Source organism: Engystomops pustulosus, chromosome 6 (genome assembly GCF_040894005.1).
Source record: "Engystomops pustulosus chromosome 6, aEngPut4.maternal, whole genome shotgun sequence".
In the NCBI taxonomy this organism is placed as follows: Eukaryota; Metazoa; Chordata; class Amphibia; order Anura; family Leptodactylidae; genus Engystomops; species Engystomops pustulosus.
This window is the reverse complement of record NC_092416.1, coordinates 18,352,199-18,371,330: the sequence shown is the minus strand read 5'-3', so window position 1 is coordinate 18,371,330 and position 19,132 is coordinate 18,352,199. Positions and strand designations below refer to the sequence as shown.

The following is a 19,132-nucleotide window of genomic DNA, read 5'->3' as shown; positions in this document are numbered from 1 at the left end:
CCTGCTTTACCCCACGTACCCACCCCACACCAACATCGGGGGCGCCGATTGTTCCTATGGCAGCCAAGCAGGACCCCAGGGCTGTCTGCCGGTAGTGCCTGTTAGGTGGCATCTCTGACGTCATCTTAAAGACACAATGTCAGACTTTGCATGGGCATCGGCTTACACAGCTACATAAGTATTGCAGGGTATTATAATGAACAAGCAATCAGATGTTCATGTCCCATGGTGGAACTAGCTAGACATATCTGGAACACAGCCAGTATTATCACCTGAAGGGAAGGCTGTAGGAGACCTGCGTTTCTTGCCAGCCTGGGCCTTGGAGTAGAAACCGACTCTTTTGCTCCCAGATGGATCTGAAATTCTTCCACAGCAGGAATATCAGAGCAAGCAGAAAGAGGGAGAAGTGAACAATGATGTTGTGCATAAACAATGAAAAAGGGAACGGAGCCAGCAGAGTCCAAAAGGAAAATTCCCCCAATGGCAACAGTAATCCTCTTGAGCGAAGACAAAATGGCGGAGATATGCAGAGGAAAAGTCCAGTTTCAGTTGACTGCCCAGAGATTGCCAAAGCTTGGAAATAAACTGCACTCCGCAGTCAGAAATGATGTGCTGGAGAAGTCCATAAAGCAAGAAGATATCGAGGAAGAACAGGATATCAAAACGTGGAGCTGGCAGGGGAAAAAAGTGGGACATCTTGGAGAACCAGTCAGTTACTACCCAGATGACATTATTACCCAAGGGAATTGGAAGATCTGTGATAAAGTCCATAGCCACGTGAGTCCATGGGCAGCTGGGTATCAGTACTGACAGAATAAGATCAGCTGGTTTAAGACCAGATGGCTTGTTTAAGGCACAGGAAGTGCAGTCTACAAAATCCCATACATCCTTGACCAGATCTGGCCACCAGTAGAAACGGGAAATGAGGGCGACAGAGCGTTTCACCCCAGGGTTCCCAACCACACAAGAGCAATGTCCCCAAGTCAGTATCCTCTTCCGAATAGCTGGACAGAGACAGGTCTTGCCAGGAGGAAGCTGACGCAGCTCTACAGGAGTAGCATTAACATGGCATTCAGGTGGAACAATGTCCAATGGTGGATCTTCCCCAATGACATCTCAGGCAAGAGAGAGGGCAATGGCCTTAACATTCTTCTCCACAGGACGGAAATCTATTAGGAAATTAAAGTGGGAGAAGAAGAGGGAGTAACGAGCTTGTCATGGATTGTGACACTGTGCAGGAGGTACAGGAGGTTCTTGTGATCATTATAGATACTGACTGGATAACGAGCTCCCTCCAGAAAATAACGCCACTCTTCCAAGGCAAGGTTTATGGCCAGGAGCTCCCGATTGCCAATAGAGTAGTTCCTCTGTGCAGCTGAAAAGGTCTCAGAGAAGAAGCCACGTGTGACGGTTCGACATTTTGGCCCTTTCTGGGTAAGAACAGCTCCAGTACCAACCAAAGAGGAGTTGACCTCAAGCAGGAACAGTTTCTCAGTATCGGGCTGGGTCAAAACAGGAGCAGCGGCAAGACAGACTTGGAGAAAGCTTGTTCAGCCGCTAAAGGTCACAGTTTAGGATTGGCATTTTTCCTTGTCAGTGCCACAATGGAGACACGAGGGAGGAGAATTGTGGGATAACCTGCCGGTAGTAGTTAGCGAAGCCCGGTAAACTTTGGATAGCACAAAGTCCTACTGGATGAGGCCACTGAAGCACCGCTTGTCAGGATCGATCTGTAGTGCCTTGTCACAGATGATGTATCTGAGGAATAATGTAACTTCTGGTGGAACTGGCACTTCTCGAGTTTGGCATATAGGTGATTAGCCCTTAGTCGCCTGAGAACTTGCCGAGAACACAATTGTAAAGTAAATCTCTAAAGATGTTGTTGACAAATTCTTGAACTACTGCAGGAGAATTGCACAGTCGAAAGGGAATGACCATATACTTGAAGTGGCCATCCCGAGTGTTAAAGGCAGTCTTCCTCTCATCACCATCACTGATGTGGATTATATGCCCCACGAAGGTCCAATTTAGTAATGATCTTGGCTCCAGGAAGGTGGTCAAAGAGTTCCAAGATCAGGAGCAGAGAGAACCGTCTTATTTGAGAAACCAGCACTGACAGGAGAAGAAGACTTGCTGATAAATCCCTTCTGTAAATTCTCCTTAATGTAGTCTGACATGGCCTATAAGGGAATTGAAGGGACAATGCAGAGGGAGGATCTCTGCTTGCTTCTCCAGCAAGACATCAGTATTGTCCATCTAAGCAGCGGGTAGACCCACCAAAGGTTTGGACAACAACAAGGAGACCGGGTGGAGAGTCATGAAGCAGTAAAACTGTCATGTAATACCCTACTTTCAGGCAAAGGGACGCGGTGCGATACCGGACCGGATCGCTGAGGATCTGCACCCTGATAAATGAGATAACCAGTTGCTTCTTAAGACGGACCACTGGAAAGTTATGCTAGAAGATCAGGGCAGCATCCACAAAGTTTCCTGCAGAGCCGGAGTCTAGGAAGGCAGAAACTTCAAACTGACTGTGAGCACAAAATGGCCGTCGCTTGAACAATGCACTGTCTGCATCACTCCCTCTCCTCTGGTATGTAATATCTCTGTATGAATAAAGGAACGTATCTGAAGAAACCATACGACTGCTATTGAGGGAGTGATTTGATCACAGCATACATATTGGATCTCTTTTTATGGGTATTGAGCACCACTTATATTGTTTTTTGGCATATTTTATAATACCATTCCTATACGGGCAGTACAGGCCACGTGATATAAGGTTTATGGTCACTAACATAATCGGGGAGTAGTTGCCATCATATTCTCTATAAAAGGACATACTATATACAGTGTCTATCCAGTTAATAAAGAACTTCACTTTCCTAGAATCTTGGTCTCAGAAGTTTCTCCTTATATAGAGAAATCCAACTCAACTCGAGATGGCAAAATAGAGGAACAACACCAGGCGCAGACCCTTGTGTCATATTGTAGGCAAAAATGGAAAATCAAAAAGTTGATAGTCAGTTTGACTATCACCTAATGAATGAACCATAGTGGTATAGTGTGTGTATATAGCTTTCTACTTTAAATCCTTACAATAAAGGAGAACAAAGAAATTTCAACAAGGGCAAGTCTAGAAAAAGTGCTATAAACACTATAGCAACATGTCAGTAGTGACTCCCATTTACAATATCTGTAACAAAAATCCATTACTTTTATTTTTTAATCGTCTCAAATAACGAGCCCCATTGAAGTCAATGGGAGACTCGAGCATTTTTCAAGGGGACCAAGGCTCTGCACAGAGAAGCTTGGCCAAACACCTGGGAACCTCAGAAAAGGATGGAAACACCACGGAAATGGACAGGAAACAGCAGGGGCAGCATGCATGGATGCCTCTGAGGCAGCTTAATCGCACCATTATGCAAAAATTATGGGCAACAGCATGGCCATGATAGAGTGACCGATTGAGGCTAGATATCATCTAAAACATCCAATAATTGACCCTGACACTATAGGGGACGGCATGCAGAGGCAGCGGCAGCAGTGGCAGGCTAGAGAGTGTCATGGCGACATACCCTAAATGGACTCAGGTTTCACCAAAAGAGGTGAAATGATTTCCTATGTGAACAAAAGGTTGACGGTATATTTAGTCGATAACACAGCATGGTGGCGACATAGTGACCAAGTTCCATAATGTATCTGGTGAAACACCCGAAAAATGAGCCTGACACAGCTCTTTTGATAAGGGGACGACATGTGGAAGCAGCCATGGAGACGACTTCCATGATTAAGAGCGACAGTATGGGGCATTCATAATGCGCTGCTATGATTGCAACTTCAGGTCTCCAGCATGGCGGCGACAGATAGACCGAGTTCCATTATGTATCTGGTGAAACACCTGAAAATTTTGCCTGACACAGCTCGTTTGATAAGGGGATGACGTGCTGCATATCCTCTCGTGCTCCAGCATCTGGGGTGTAGAGAGTTGAAATGAGACATTGGTGGACGCTGTGGAGGCAAAATGGACAGGAAACAGCAGGGGCAGCATGCATGGATGCCTCTGAGGCTGCCTAATCTTGGGATGGAGCTGGCGGTCCACTGCCAGGTGAGCTTTCGCCTGTCCAAGGCCCTGTCTCCCGGCTCCTCCCCACCCAAAATGGACCTGGGGGCCAGAAGCGTTTACTTTGAAAAAATTATAATTTTCAAAGCAGGCCGGGTCGTTTGAATATTTCACCTAGGAATAATGGAATAGCATAGTGGTTCTATTTTTAATTGTTTTTACCGAAATGGTTCCATGATTAAGAGCGACAGTATGGGGCATCCATATTGCGCTGCTATGATTGCAACTTCAGGTCTCCAGCATGGCGGCGACAGATGGGCCGAGTTCCACTATGTATCTGGTGAAACACCTGAAAATTCTGCCTGACACAGCTCGTTTGATAAGGGAACGATGCATGGAGACAGTGAACTAGTAGTAGATTAAAGGTGCTGCAGTTAAAACTATGTTAGTTGGATCTTGGGATGGAGCTGGCGCTCCGCTGCCAGGCGAGCTTTCGCCTGTCCAAGCCCCTGTCTCTCGGCTACTCCCCAAACAGCACTTCTAAAAACCTTTTGTATAAGATCAAGTGTAGTAGCGTTCTTATAAGTTTGGGTTATGGCGGGTGAGGGGAATGTAAACAGATGAGCAAGAAGCGCTGAAATAATATCGGTAAATGATAAAAGTTTGCCAGTATATTTTGTGGATTACACAGCAGGGTGGCGACAAAGTTAACAAGTTTGATGTGGAAGCCATGAAAACAACCCAAAATTCTGCCTGACACAGTTCATTTGATAAGGAGACCATGTATGGAGGCAGCTATATGGACGACTTTTGGAGGCAGCTATGGCAATGACGTGTGGAGGTAGCAATGGAGACAACGTGTGGAGCCAGCTAAAAAGACGACATGTGGAGGCTGCTATGGAGACAATTTAATTTGGATAGTGCCTGTATGTGGCAGTCCAAAAAAGTTTTCAAACCAGAGGAGAAGGTAGGTGGTCCTCCAGAAAAATTTAATAGATTGAGTGCCTGTATGTAACACTCCCAAAAATTGATTAAAACAGAGGACCGGGTAGGTGGCCCTCCAGAAAAATTAAATACATAGAGTACTATAGCTAGAGCCAGTTGGCCCTGGCAAAAAATAGCCAGTTTCCTCTGCTTTAGTGTACAAAGAGGAGGAGAAGGAGGACAATGAGGAGGAGGAGTGCATACATTATTCAGGTTGAGCTTCTTTCACCTGGTGGAGAATGAAAATCCGGAGAAATCCAGGCTTTATTCATCTTGATAAGCATCAGCCTGTCAGCGCTGTCAGTCGACAGGCGTGTACGCTTATCGGTGATGATGCCACCAGCTGCACTGAAAACCCGCTCGGACAACACGCTAGCGGCAGGGCAGGCAAGAACCTCCAAGGCGTACAGCACCAGTTCGTGCCACATGTCCAGCTTTGAAACCCAGTAGTTGTAGGGAGCTGTGTGATCATTTAGGACGATGGTATGGTCAGCTACGTACTCCCTCACCATCTTTCTGTAAAGATCAGCCCTACTCTGCCGAGACTGGGGACAGGTGACAGTGTCTTGCTGGGGTGACATAAAACTGGCAAAGGCCTTGTAAAGCATACCCCTGCCAGTAATGGAAAAGCTGCCTGCTCGCTTACTCTCCCTCGCTGCTTGTCCCGCAAAAGTACGCCCTGTGCCGCTAGCGCTGTCAGAAGGGAAATACTGTTTCAGCTTGTGCACCAGGGCCTGCTGGTATTCATGCATTCTCACACTCCTTTCCTCTCCAGGGATGAGAGTGGAAAGATTTTGCTTGTACCGTGGGTCCAGGAGAGTGAATACCCAATAATCGGTGCTGGAATAAATTCTTTGAACGCGAGGGTCACGGGATAGGCAGCCTAGCATGAAATCTGCCATATGCGCCAGAGTTCCAACGCGCAAGAATTCACTCCCCTCACTGGCCGGACTGCCCATTTCCGCCTCCTCCAACTCCTCCAACTCCTCTTCTTCTGCCCATAAACACTGAACAGTGAAGGACTGAACAATGGTCCCCTCTTCTGTCTCGCCAACATTCTCCTCCTCTTCCTCCTCATCCTCCTCCACCTCCTCCGATATGCGCTGCGAAACAGACCTATGGGTGCTTTGGCTATCAACAAGGGAATCTTCTTCCCCCGTCTCTTGTGACGAGCGCAAAGCTTCCGACTTCATGCTGACCAGAGAGTTTTTCAACAGGCCAAGCAGCGGGATGGTGAGGCTGATGATGGCGGCATCGCCACTGACCATCTGTGTTGACTCCTCAAAGTTACTCAGCACCTGACAGATATCAGACATCCACGTCCACTCCTCATTGTAGACTTGAGGAAGCTGACTGACCTGACTACCAGTTCTGGTGGAAGTTGACATCTGGTAGTCTACAATCGCTCTGCGCTGCTGGTAAACTCTGGATAACATGGTTAATGTTGAATTCCACCTCGTGGGCACGTCGCACAACAGTCGGTGAGCGGGGAGTTGGAGACGGCGCTGCGCTGCCCTGAGAGTGGTAGCATCTGTGCTGGACTTCCTGAAATGCGCACAGATGCGGTGCACCTTCGTGAGCAAATCAGACAGATTGGGGTATGTCTTGAGGAAACGCTGAACTATGAGATTTAACACATGGGCCAGGCATGGCACATGTGTCAGTCTGCCGAGTTGCAGAGCCGCCACCAGGTTACGGCCATTGTCACACACAACCATGCCTGGCTTCAGGTTCAGCGGTGCCAGCCACAGATCAGTCTGCGCCGTGATGCCCTGTAATAGCACTTGGACGGTGTGCCTTTTATTGCCTGCTGTTTGAGCACCGCCTGCTGTCGCTTAGCGACGGCACTGCTGCTGTGCCTAGAGCTACCGACTGATGGCGCCATGACCACGGATGGTAAGTCGGAGGAGGAGGTGGAGGAGGGGTGGGAGGAGGAGGAGGCATAGTAGGCCTTTGAGACCTGGACCGAGGTAGGCCCCGCAATCCTCGGCGTCGGCAGTATATGACCAGCCCCAGGGTCAGACTCGGTCCCAGCCTCCACCAAGTTAACCCAATGTGCCGTCAGCGATATATAGTGGCCCTGCCCGGCAGCACTCGTCCACGTGTCCGTGGTCAGGTGGACCTTGTCATAAACGGCGTTGGTCAGGGCACGGATGATGTTCTTTGACACGTGCTTGTGCAGGGCTGGGACGGCACATCGGGAAAAGTAGTGGCGGCTGGGGACCGAATACCGAGGGGCGGCCGCCGCCATGAGGTTTCGAAAGGCCTCGGTCTCTACAAGCCTATAGGGCAGCATCTCCAGGCTAAGCAACTTGGAGATGTGGACGTTGAGGGCTTAGGCGTGTGGGTGGGTTGCGCTATACTTCCTTTTGCGCTCCAGCGTCTGGGGTATGGAGAGCTGAACGCTGGTGGATGCTGTGGAGGATCGTGGAGTCGAAGATGGGGTTTTCGCACGGGAGGTGTTTGGGCCGTGGTCCTGGGCAATGGGCTGACTAGCAGATGACACAGGGGAAGGAGCTGTGGTGTGCCCGGCCGGAGGTGAACGGGCTTGGTGCAATTGAGTGGGGTGTTTAGCATTCATATGCCTGCGCATACTGGTGGTAGTTAAGCTAGTAGTGGTGGAACCCCTGCTGATCCTGGTTTGGCAAAGGTTGCACACCACAGTCCGTCGGTCATCCGGTGTTTCTTTAAAGAACCTCCAGACTTCTGAAAATCTATCCGTCGCCACGGGAGCTTGACTACGGGCAACATTTGGCGCTGATGCACCAGCTCTGGCCCTGCCTCTCCGTCTGGCCCCACCACTGTCTCTTCCAACCTGTTCTGCTATAGGACTCGCCTCCGTCTCAGAAGCACTGTGTTCACCCGGCCTATCAACCCAGCTTGGGTCTGTCACCTCATCATCCTCCAATCCCTCAGTCTGCTCCCCCCTCGGACTTCCTGCCCTGACAACAACTTCACCACTGTCTGACAACCGTGTCTCCTCATCGTCCGACACCTCTTTACACACTTCTTTCACTACGTCAATAATGTCATCATCACCCACAGACTGCGACCGGTGGAAAACCTGGGCATTGGAAAATTGCCCAGCAGCAACCGGAAAAGTGGTTTGTGACTGTGGGAAGGGTCCAGAAAACAGTTCCTCAGAGTATGCCGGTTCAAATGCCAAATTTTGCTGGTTGGGGGCAGACTGGGGGGAAGGAGGCTGAGGTGGAGGAGCTGGAGGAGTGCTGATTTCGGTGACATGGGTGGACTGCGTGGAAGACTGACTGGTGGACAAATGGCTAGAAGCATTGTCCGCAATCCACGACATCACCTCTTCGCACTGTTTTGGCCTCAACAGTGCTCTACCACGAGTCCCAGTAACTTGAGACATGATGAACCTAGGGAGTGTAGCTCTGCGGCGTTCCCATGCTCCCTCATCAGCAGGTGGTGTCTCACCCCGCCCAGGACCTCGGCCTCTGACCCCTGCAGTAGTTGGACGCCCACGTCCACGCCCTCGTCCTCTACCCCTAGCCCTCGGGTTAAACATTTTCAAAATTAAAGTGTAAACTTCAAATTTTTTTTTTTGTGTTTTTTGTTTTTAAACAAAACGATGCTATCCTATTGCTATGGCTAGTTTCTAACCTACCCTGACAGCACACAACTGGATTTTGTGCTGTGCCAGATGACTTTGAGTTATAAGAGAAATAAACTTAAAAAATTAATAAATCAGCAGACTGTGCCTAATTCAAATCAAACCCCTAATAAACTGTCCCACTTCAGTGTTTGAGGTGGATATGTGTGTCACTAAGAGCTAAACACAACGGTAGCAAGTGCCCCTGCAAATTACTCACAATATGGTACTAGCTGCACTACTAATAGCAGCAAGCCCAGCCACAAGCAAACCAAAAAAAAAGGAAAATTAAACGTTATTGTAGCCCTAAGAAGGACTGTTGGGTTCTTGTAGAATCACTCCTGCCTAACACTATTCTAATAGAACACCCTAACGCTTTCCCTGACCAGCAGCAGCTCTCTCCCTAGCGGCATCCAGACAGAGAATGACGCGAGCAGCGCGGGCAGGGGCTAGTCTATTCCAGGGTCACCTGATCTGGCCAGCCAACCACTGCTATCGACGTGTAAGGGTACCACGTCATGCTGGGTGGAGTGCAGAGTCTCCTTGCTTGTGATTGGCTCTGTTTCTGGCTGCCAAAAAGCAAAACGGCGGGAGATGCCATTTTCTCGAGCTGGCGAAATACTCGTCCGAGCAACGAGCAGTTTCGAGTACGCTAATGCTCGAACGAGCATCAAGCTCGGACGAGTATGTTCGCTCATCTCTATTTTTTAACTGTCCTAAATTTATACAAAAAGAAAATTTTTATGAACATTTATTTTCACCGTCTTTCCTCTCATTGGCTGTTTAAAGGGGTTTTCCCCACAAATTCAAGTTGAGCGTTATCCACAGGTACCTCAGTCGGACCCCTCGTCGCTCCGGGACAGTAATGGAGCAGACGACTGTGCATGACCGTTCTGCTCCATCTGCTTCATCTTTATGGAGTTAACGGTGAGCTTAGTACTCGGAAATATAAGATGTTGCAAGTAGAGATGAGCGAACTAACTCGTCCGAGCTTGATGCTCGTTCGAGCATTAGCGTACTCGTAACTGCTCGTTGCTCGGACAAATACTTCGCCAGCTCGAGAAAATGGCATCTCCCACTGTTTTGATTTTTGGCGGCCAGAAACAGAGCCAATCACAAGCCAGGAGACTCTGCACTCCACCCAGCATGACGTGGTACCCTTACACGTCGATAGCAGTGGTTGGCTGGCCTGATCAGGTGACCCTGGAATAGACTAGCCCCTGCCGGCGCTGCTCGCATCATTCTCTTAGGATGCTGTTAGGGAGAGAGCTACTGCTGCTGCAGGGATAGCGTCAGGGTGTTATATTAGCATACTATTAGGCAGGAGTGAGTCACAAGAACCCAACAGCCCTTGTTGGGGATACAATAGTGTTATATTTTATTTTTTTCTTTTGTTTGCTTGTGGCTGGGCTTGCTGGCACTAGTAGTGCAGCTAGAACCATATTGTGAGGAATTTGCAGGGAGACTTGCGAACGTTATATTTAGCTCTTAGTGACACACATATCCATCTCAAACACCTAAGTGGGACAATTTATTATGTGTTTGATTGAATTAGTCAGTCTGATAATTTTTTTTTTTTTTCAAAACTTAAAGTGACTTAAAATCCAGTTGTGTGCTGTCAGTGTAGGTTAGAAACTAGGCATACAAGAACCCAATCGGCTTTCTTAGGGCTACAATAGTGTTATATATATATTTTAATGATTTGCTTGTGGCTGGCTTTGCTGGCACTAGTAGTGCAGCTAGGACCATATTGTGACGAATTTGCAGGCAGTCTTGCGAACGTTCTGTTTAGCTCTTAGTGAGCCCACCTAAGTGGGACAATTTATTAGGGGTTTCATTGAATTAGGCACAGTCTGCTTTTTCTTTTTTTTTTTACTTTTCTTTTTTTTATAACTCAAAGTCATCAGGCACAGCACAAAATCCAGTTGTGTACTGTCAGTGTAGGCTACAAACTAGCCATAGCAATAGGATAGCATCGTTTTGTTAAAAAAACAAAAACACAAAAAAGCACAAAAAAAAGTCAAATAAATTTACAGTTTACACTTTATTTTTGAAAATGTTGAACTACTGCAGGGGTCAGAGGCCGTGGTCCTGGGCGGGTTGAGACACCACCTGCTGATGAGGGAGCAGGGGGACGCCGCAGAGCTACACTCCCTAGGTTCATTATGTCTCAAGTTACTGGGACTCGTGGTAGAGCACTGTTGAGGCCAGAACAGTGTGAAGAGGTGATGTCGTGGATTGCGGACAATGCTTCTATCCATTTGTCCACCAGTCAGTCTTCCACGCAGTCCACCCATGTCACCGAAATCAGCACTCCTCCAGCTCCTCCACATCAGCCTCCTTCCCCCCAGTCTGCCCCCTCCCAGGAAAATTTGGCAATTGAACCGGCATACTCTGAGGAACTGTTTTTTGGACCCTTCCCAGAGTCACAAACCACTTGTCCGGTTGCTATTGAGCTCTTTTCCGATGCCCAAGTTTTCCACCAGTCGCAGTCTGTGGGTGATGATGACATTGTTGACGTAGTGGAAAAAGTGTGTCGGACGATGAGGAGACACGGTTGTCAGACAGTGGTGAAGTTGTTGTCAGGGCAGGAAGTCCGAGGGGGGAGCAAACTGAGGGATCGGAGGATGATGAGGTGACAGACCCAAGCTGGGTTGATAGGCCGGGTGAACACAATGCTTCTGAGACTGAGGCGAGTCCTATAGCAGAACAGGTTGGAAGAGGCAGTGGTGGGGCCAGACGGAGAGGCAGGGCCTGAGCTGGTGCATCAGCGCCAAATGTTTCACGTAGTGAATCTCCTGTGGCGAGGGCTAGATTTTCGAAACTCTGGAGGTTCTTTAAAGAAACACCGAATGAAAGACGGACTGTGGAGTGCAACCTGTGCCACAACAGGATCAGCCAGGGTTCCACCACTACCAGCTTAACCACCACCAGTATTCGCAGGCATATGAATGCTAAACACCCCACTCAATGGAACCAAGGCCGTTCACCTTCGGCCGGGCACACCACTGCTCCTTCCCCTGTGTCACCTGCTGCCTCTGCTAGTCAGCCCCCTGCCCAGGACCCCGGCCCAAACACCTCCCGTGCGAAAACCACACCTTCGCCTCCCGATCCTCCACAGCATCCACCAATGTCTCCATGTGCAGCGTTCAGCTCTCCATACCCCAGACGCTGGAGCGCAAGAGGGGGTACAGTGCAACCCACCCACACGCCCAAGCCCTCAACGTCCACATCTCCAAACTGCCAATGTGCCATCCCAGCCCTGCACCAGCACGTGTCTGACAACATCATCCGTGCCCTGACCAACGCCGTTTCTGACAAGGTCCACCTGACCACGGACACGTGGACGAGAGCTGTCGGGCAGGGCCACTATATATCGCTGACGACACATTGGGTTAACTTGGTGGAGGCAGGGACCAAGTCTGACCCTGGGGATGGTCATATACTGCCGACGCCGATGATTGCGGGGCCTACCTCGGTCCAGGTCTCAAAGGCCTACTATGCCTCCTCCTCCTCCCACCCCTCCTCCACCTCCTCCTCCGAATTACCGTGGGCATGGCGCCATCAGTCGGTAGCTCTAGGCACAGCAGCAGTGCCATCGCTAAGCGACAGCAGGCGGTGCTCAAACTGCTGAGCCTAGGCGATAAAAGGCACACCGCCCAAGAGCTACTACAGGCCATCAGGGCGCAGACTGATCTGTGGCTGGCACTGCTGAACCTGAAGCCAGGCATGGTTATGTGTTACAACGGCCGTAACCTGGTGGTGGCTCTGCAACTCGGCAGACTGACACATGTGCCATGCCTGGCCCATGTGTTAAATCTCATAGTTCAGCGGTTCCTCAAGACATACCCCAATCTGTCTGATTTGCTCACGAAGGTGCGCCGCATCTGTGCACATTTCAGGAAGTCCAGCACAGATGCTGCCACTCTCAGGGCAGCGCAGCGCCGCCTCCAACTGCCCGCTCACCGACTGTTGTGCGACATGCCCACGAGGTGAAATTCAACATTAACCATGTTATCCAGAGTTTACCAGCAGCGCAGAGCGATTGTAGACTGCCAGATGTCAACTTCCACCAGAACTGGTAGTCAGGTCAGTCAGCTTCCTCAAGTCTACAATGAGGAGAGGACGTGGATGTCTGATATCTGTCAGGTGCTGAGTAACTTTGAGGAGTCAACACAGATGGTAAGCGGAGATGCCGCCATCATCAGCCTCACCATTCCGCTGCTTGGCCTGTTGAAAAACTCTCTGGTCAGCATGAAGTCGGAAGCTTTGCACTCGTCACAAGAGACGGGGGAAGGAGATTCCCTTGCTGATAGCCAAAGCACCCTCAGGTCTGTTTCTCAGCGCATATCGGAGGAGGTGGAGGAGGATGAGGAGGAAGAGGATGAGAATGTTGGCGAGACAGAAGAGGGGAGCATTGCTCAGTCCTTCACTGTTCAGCGTGTATGGGCAGAAGAAGAGGAGTTGGAGGAGGAGGAAATGGACAGTCAGGCCAGTGAGGGGAGTGAATTCTTGTGCGTTGTGACTCTGGCGCATATGGCAAATTTCATGCTAGGCTGCCTATCCCGTGACCCTTGTGTACAAAGAATCTATTCCAGCACCGATTACTGGGTATTCACTCTCCTGGACCCACGGTACAAGCAAAATCTTTCCACTCTCATCCCTGGAGAGGAAAGGAGTGTGAGAATGCATGAATACCAGCAGGCCCTGGTGCACAAGCTGAAACAGTATTTTCCTTCTGACAGCGCTAGCGGCAGAGGGCGTACTTCTGCGGGACAAGTAGCGAGGGAGAGTAGGCGAGCAGGCAGCTTGTCCAACACTGGCAGGGGTACGCTTTACAAGGCCTTTGCCAGTTTTATGTCATCCCAGCAAGACACTGTCACCTGTCCCCAGTCTCGGCAGAGTAGGGCTGAGCTTTACAGAAAGATGCTGAGGGAGTACGTAGCTGACCACCCCATCGTTGTAAATGATCACACAACTACTGGGTTTCAAAGCTGGACATGTGGCACGAACTGGCGCTGTATGCCTTGGAGGTTATTGCCTGCCCTTCCGCTAGCGTGTTGTCTGAGAGGGTTTTCAGTGCAGCTGGTGGCATCATCACCGATAAGCGTACACGCCTGTCGACTGACAGCGCTGACAGGCTGACGCTTATCAAGATGAATAAAGCCTGGATTTCTTAGGATTTCCATTCTCTACCAGGTGAAAGAAGCTCAACCTGAATAATGTATTCACTCCTCCTCCTCATTTTCCTCCTTCTCCTCCTCTTTGTACACTAAAGCAGAGGAAACTGGCTATTTTTTGCCTGGGCAAACTGGCTCTAGGTATAGTACTCTATGCATTTAATTTTTCTGGAGGGCCACCCACCCAGTCCTCTGGTTTTAAAACTTTTTTGGACTGCCACATGCAGGCACTCAATCTATTAAATTTTTCTGGAGGACCACCTACCTGCTCCTCTGGTTTGAAAACTTTTTTGGACTGCCACATACAGGCACTATCCAAATTTAATTGTCTCCATAGCAGCCTCCACACGTCGTCTTTTTAGCTGCCTCCACACGTTGTCTCCATTGCTACCTCCACACATCATCTCCATAGCTGCTTCCCAAAGTTGTCCATATAGCTGCCTCGATACATCGTCCCCTTAGCAAACGAGCTTTGTCAGGCAGAATTTTGGGTTGTTTTCATGGCTTCCACATCAAACTTGTCAACTTTGTCGCCACCCTGCTGTGTTATCCCCAAAATATGCTCGCAAACTTTTAGCATTTACCGATATTATTTTAGCGCTTCTTGCGCATCTGTTTACATTCCCCTCACCCGCCATAACCCAATAGAACAGTACTACACTTGATCTTGTCCAAAAGGTTCTTAGAAGTGCTGTTTGTAGCCCCCGCCTGCTTTGAAAATGATACTTTTTTCAAAGGAAACGCTTCTTGCCCCCAGGCCCATTTTGGGTGGGGAGGAGCCGAGAGACAGGGGCTTGGACAGGCGAGGACAGTGGACCGCCAGCTCCATCCCAAGATTAGGCAGCCTCAGAGGCATCCATGCATACTGCCCATGCTGTTTCCTGTCCATTTTGCCTCCACGATCCTTCACAGCGTCCACCAATGTCTCCATGCGCAACTTTCAACTGTCTATACCCCAGACTCTGAAGCACGAGAGGATATACAGCACATCATCCCCTCCGCAAACGAGTTGTGTCAGGCAGAATTTTCAGGTGTTTCAGCAGATACATAATGGAGTTCGGCGCATCTGTCGCCGCCATGCTTGAGACCTGAAGTTTCAATCATACCAGTGCAATATGGATGCCCCATACTGTCACTCTTAATCATGAAAGTCGTCGCCATGGCTGCCTCCACATGTCGTCCTCTTATCAAACGAGCTGTGTCAGGCTCATTTTTCGGGTGTTTCACCAGATACGTTATGGAACTTGGTCACCATGTCGCCACCATGCTGTGTTATTGACTAAATATACCGTCAACCTTTTGTTCACATAGGAAATAATTTCAGCGCTTCTTGCTCACCTCCTTTGGTTCTTCTCTGCCACCCATTGGTTTGAAGCCTTGACTTCAATAGGGTTCGTTATTCGAGACGAGCACTCGAGCATCGGGCAAAGTTCGTCTCGAATAGCGAGCACCCAAGCATTTTAGTGCTCGCTCATCTCTAGTTGCAAGCTTTCAGGAGAGCTACAGTCCCTTCATCAAGCAATGATCAAAGTGATGTTAGTGATACAAAAATGTAAATAAAATGACAATAGCAATGACAAACTTGAGACAGAAGGTCCTTAATTAGATGACTTGGGCAGTGTGATGGTTTATTGCCTCCAAGTTAATGACTCTGGAGTCTATGATGACCCATTATCTCAAGATAACATCTGTTAGAGGTTGTAGTGGGTCATGAATCCCTTTGATAAATTGAAGGGAGGTTGTCACAGAGGGTAATAAACTTGTATTCCAAAATAATCTCTCATTTTGTGATCGGAAACTCCCCTCTAATACTAGAACCTTCATATCCAGGGTGTTATGGCCAGGACTGCAGAAGTGGAACATGAGAATGTGGCCGGGATGTCACATTCCTGCTTTGCTTTGGGGATCTGTGTCTTGTCTGTGGTTGCAATCAGAGGAAAGAGGTTCTGCAGCTCCTGACATTACAGGGGAAAGTCCCTTTAATTATGTTAAATGCTAGGGATCACAATATTCCTCAGGTTTGGGGGTTGCCTGAAGCACAGCAATGGAGGGTCTGGCAGTATTGGGCCTCATTCATCAAAACTGTCTGAGAGAAGAACTGTTCTAGTTGGCAACCAATCAGAGCAAACCATTTATTTCATATACTGCTGTGATAAAAAGAAAGCTGAACTCTGATTGGTTGCCGCAGTTCTTCTCTCAGACAGTTTTGATAAATTGTCTTTAGACGGTCATCTACAGTATTTGATGTTTGTATTTTGCAAAAAGTTTACAATTTAATACATTTATTATTACATGGTATAATTCTGTAGAGTGTTACTATAAATAATCAAATCATTTATTTCATTTCAGATCCAAATGCATTTGAAGTGTCAATCACGTCACTAGCTACAACAACTACCTCCACTACTACAACTCCAACCACCACCACCCCTACTACAACTCCTCCAACCACCCCCACTACAACCACCACCACCCCTACTACTACAACTCCTCCAACCACACCCACTACCACCACGACCACCCCTACTACTACAACTCCTCCAACCACCCCCACTACAACCACCACCACCCCTACTACTACAACTCCTCCAACCACACCCACTACCACCACCACCACCCCTACAACTACAACTCCTCCAACCACACCCACTACCACCACCACCACCCCTACTACTACAACTCCTCCAACCACACCCACTACCACCACCCCTAGTACTACAACTCCTCCAATCACCCCCACTACAACCACCACCACCCCTACTACTACAACTCCTCCAACCACCCCCACTACAACCACCACCACCCCTACTACTACAACTCCTCCAACCACACCCACTACCACCACCACCACCCCTACTACTACAACTCCTCCAACCACACCCACTACCACCACCACCACCCCTACTACTACAACTCCTCCAACCACACCCACTACCACCACCCCTACTACTACAACTCCTCCAACCACACCCACTACCACCACCCCTACTACTACAACTCCTCCAACCACCCCCACTACAACCACCACCACCCCTACTACTACAACTCCTCCAACCACACCCACTACCACCACCACCACCCCTACTACTACAACTCCTCCAACCACACCCACTACCACCACCCCTACTACTACAACTCCTCCAACCACACCCACTACCACCACCCCTACTACTACAACTCCTCCAACCACACCCACTACCACCACCCCTACTACTACAACTCCTCCAACCACCCCCACTACAACCACCACCACCTCTACTACTACAACTCCTCCAACCACCCCCGCTACGACCATTAACACCCCTACTATTACTACTAGTCCAACCACAACCACACCAACTACCACACTAATTAAAACAACACCAGTACAAACTACCAATCAGCTAGCACAGAACATCACAATGACAACGCTAAGAAGCAGTAGCACCATCAGTGTGACTTCCTCGACTAGACTGGAAAACGGAACAGAGATTAAAAGTTTAGAGCTGCGTATGACTAAAACGGTCTATGTGGAAGTTAAGACCATTAGTCCCAACACTATTGTAACCAACATCAGCAGCTCATTCACATCATATCACTCCAGAATAACTATAGTTTCTGGTCTTCTAATGACATTTACTAACAGCCCAGAATCTCAAAGCACAGAAAATGTTACTGTTACACCAAATCAGCAGCTTTTCCAGCCTAATTTGTGCTCTAGTATGCCGTCTCAGACCAAAACTACAACTCAGACTATTACGGTTGGTAAGGCCAATTTTGCAAGCACAACTACAACGACAACCGTTACAACAGAGCAGGTCATAGTGATAGTATAAGTGGTAGTTTTCCTCTCTAGTCTTCTCATATGATAAGTGTATCAGATTATACTGCATTGTGGTAAGGATGACAATATTCATCATCCAACCCTTCACATTTATCCAAATATACACATAAACCTACTAATGATATCACAGTTACTTATTATGTATTATTCTCCATCTTTGTGAGAAGATATCTCTAGCGCATTGTAGATTATTGGTGTTGGCTTATTTTCAGACTAATTACACCTCTGGTATTCTTTGTAAACTGTAAGTAAAAAAGAAATACTTGTATGGTTCAAATAAAGTCGGTGAAAGCTAAATGCATACACTGAAAGCTGCATTTTTTTTTGGGGGGGGGGGTTGTTTGCATTTATTATGTTTTGGAATAATATATATGTCCCAAAATATCCCATTTATTTGGATAAAACTTTACACTTATCCACTTTTATAATCTCTAAGGGAGTCTTGTGGTAGAATAACATTAAATGGGTATTCCAGGAATCACCATAATTCATATACAAGTGGGCACTCAAAATATAAGCTAATGTGTAATTAGTTGTTATTTAAAATTTTGCTCCCCTTAGCAGAAAATGCTGATGACCTAGACTGTAATGAAGAATTAAAATGCTACTGGCCCTTTAATCAGTCCGTTAATATCCTCCGCGCGGTCCGTCGCAGGACAGAAGATGGCCGCTGGTCACATGTCCACATCACATGTCCTGCACCCGCCTGGGCAGGTCATGTGATCACCACTATGTTTGGCTGTAGTCAGTTGGTTGCAGTGCATCCAGTATGACCGATGTTGTGGTGATGGCAGTTACACATCATTACTATGATAACAGAGCAAGAAAACCTGTTAGATCATCACTGGGAGCAGAGCATAAGTGGTAGGAGGAGTTACTGAGAACTAAAGGATCATGGAACTATGGCGGCCATCTTGGTGATAACTCCACCTACTTTAGAGAGGCCATAAATTTTGTAAATCATAAAATCTAATTATTTAAGCTCCATTTTGTGACTAATGACATTGAGTATTGTTGTATTCATTTATTTATATCATCATGGGTTTTTGTGTCAGATGTTCATATTCCCGGAATACCCCTTTAATGTTATAAATCAGTCTATGCCAGAATTATTGCAGATAAAACGCTGTGTGCCACATTTAGTGAAGGTTTTAGAGCATTTTTGAGCAGTATTATGCCCTGACCAAAAGAGACGCCAGACGCCAGAAATTTCACTCTGTACACTAGTAAATTCAGTCTTTAAAGGGGTTTTCCCACAAATACAAGTTAGGGACTTTCCACAGGATAGGGCCTAACTTGCTGAACAGTAGTGGCCTCCTATCATGAAAATGAGAGGTCCGATGGGGCCCACTTACCTCCGTCGGACCCCTCGTTGCTCCATGAGAGTAATGGAGAAGACGGCTGCTCCCTTACAGCCCCATTACTGGCGTTCTGACCCCTCTTTTTCGTGATCTGCGGGGGTCTCATCA

At 48.1% G+C, this 19,132-nt stretch overlaps 1 protein-coding gene across 1 annotated transcript in view; it reads left to right on the top strand.

Moving 5' to 3' along the window:
- The window catches only part of LOC140065867 (uncharacterized), a 181,947-nt gene extending 164,292 nt beyond the window's left edge, over positions 1 to 17,655 (top strand). Inside the window, exons 13-14 of the mRNA XM_072113427.1 lie at positions 16,190 to 16,552; positions 17,207 to 17,655. Of these exons, the coding sequence (XP_071969528.1) occupies positions 16,190 to 16,552; positions 17,207 to 17,655 (812 nt within the window). The remainder of the gene's footprint in view (positions 1 to 16,189; positions 16,553 to 17,206) is intronic.
- Positions 17,656 to 19,132: the final 1,477 nt, after the last annotated feature.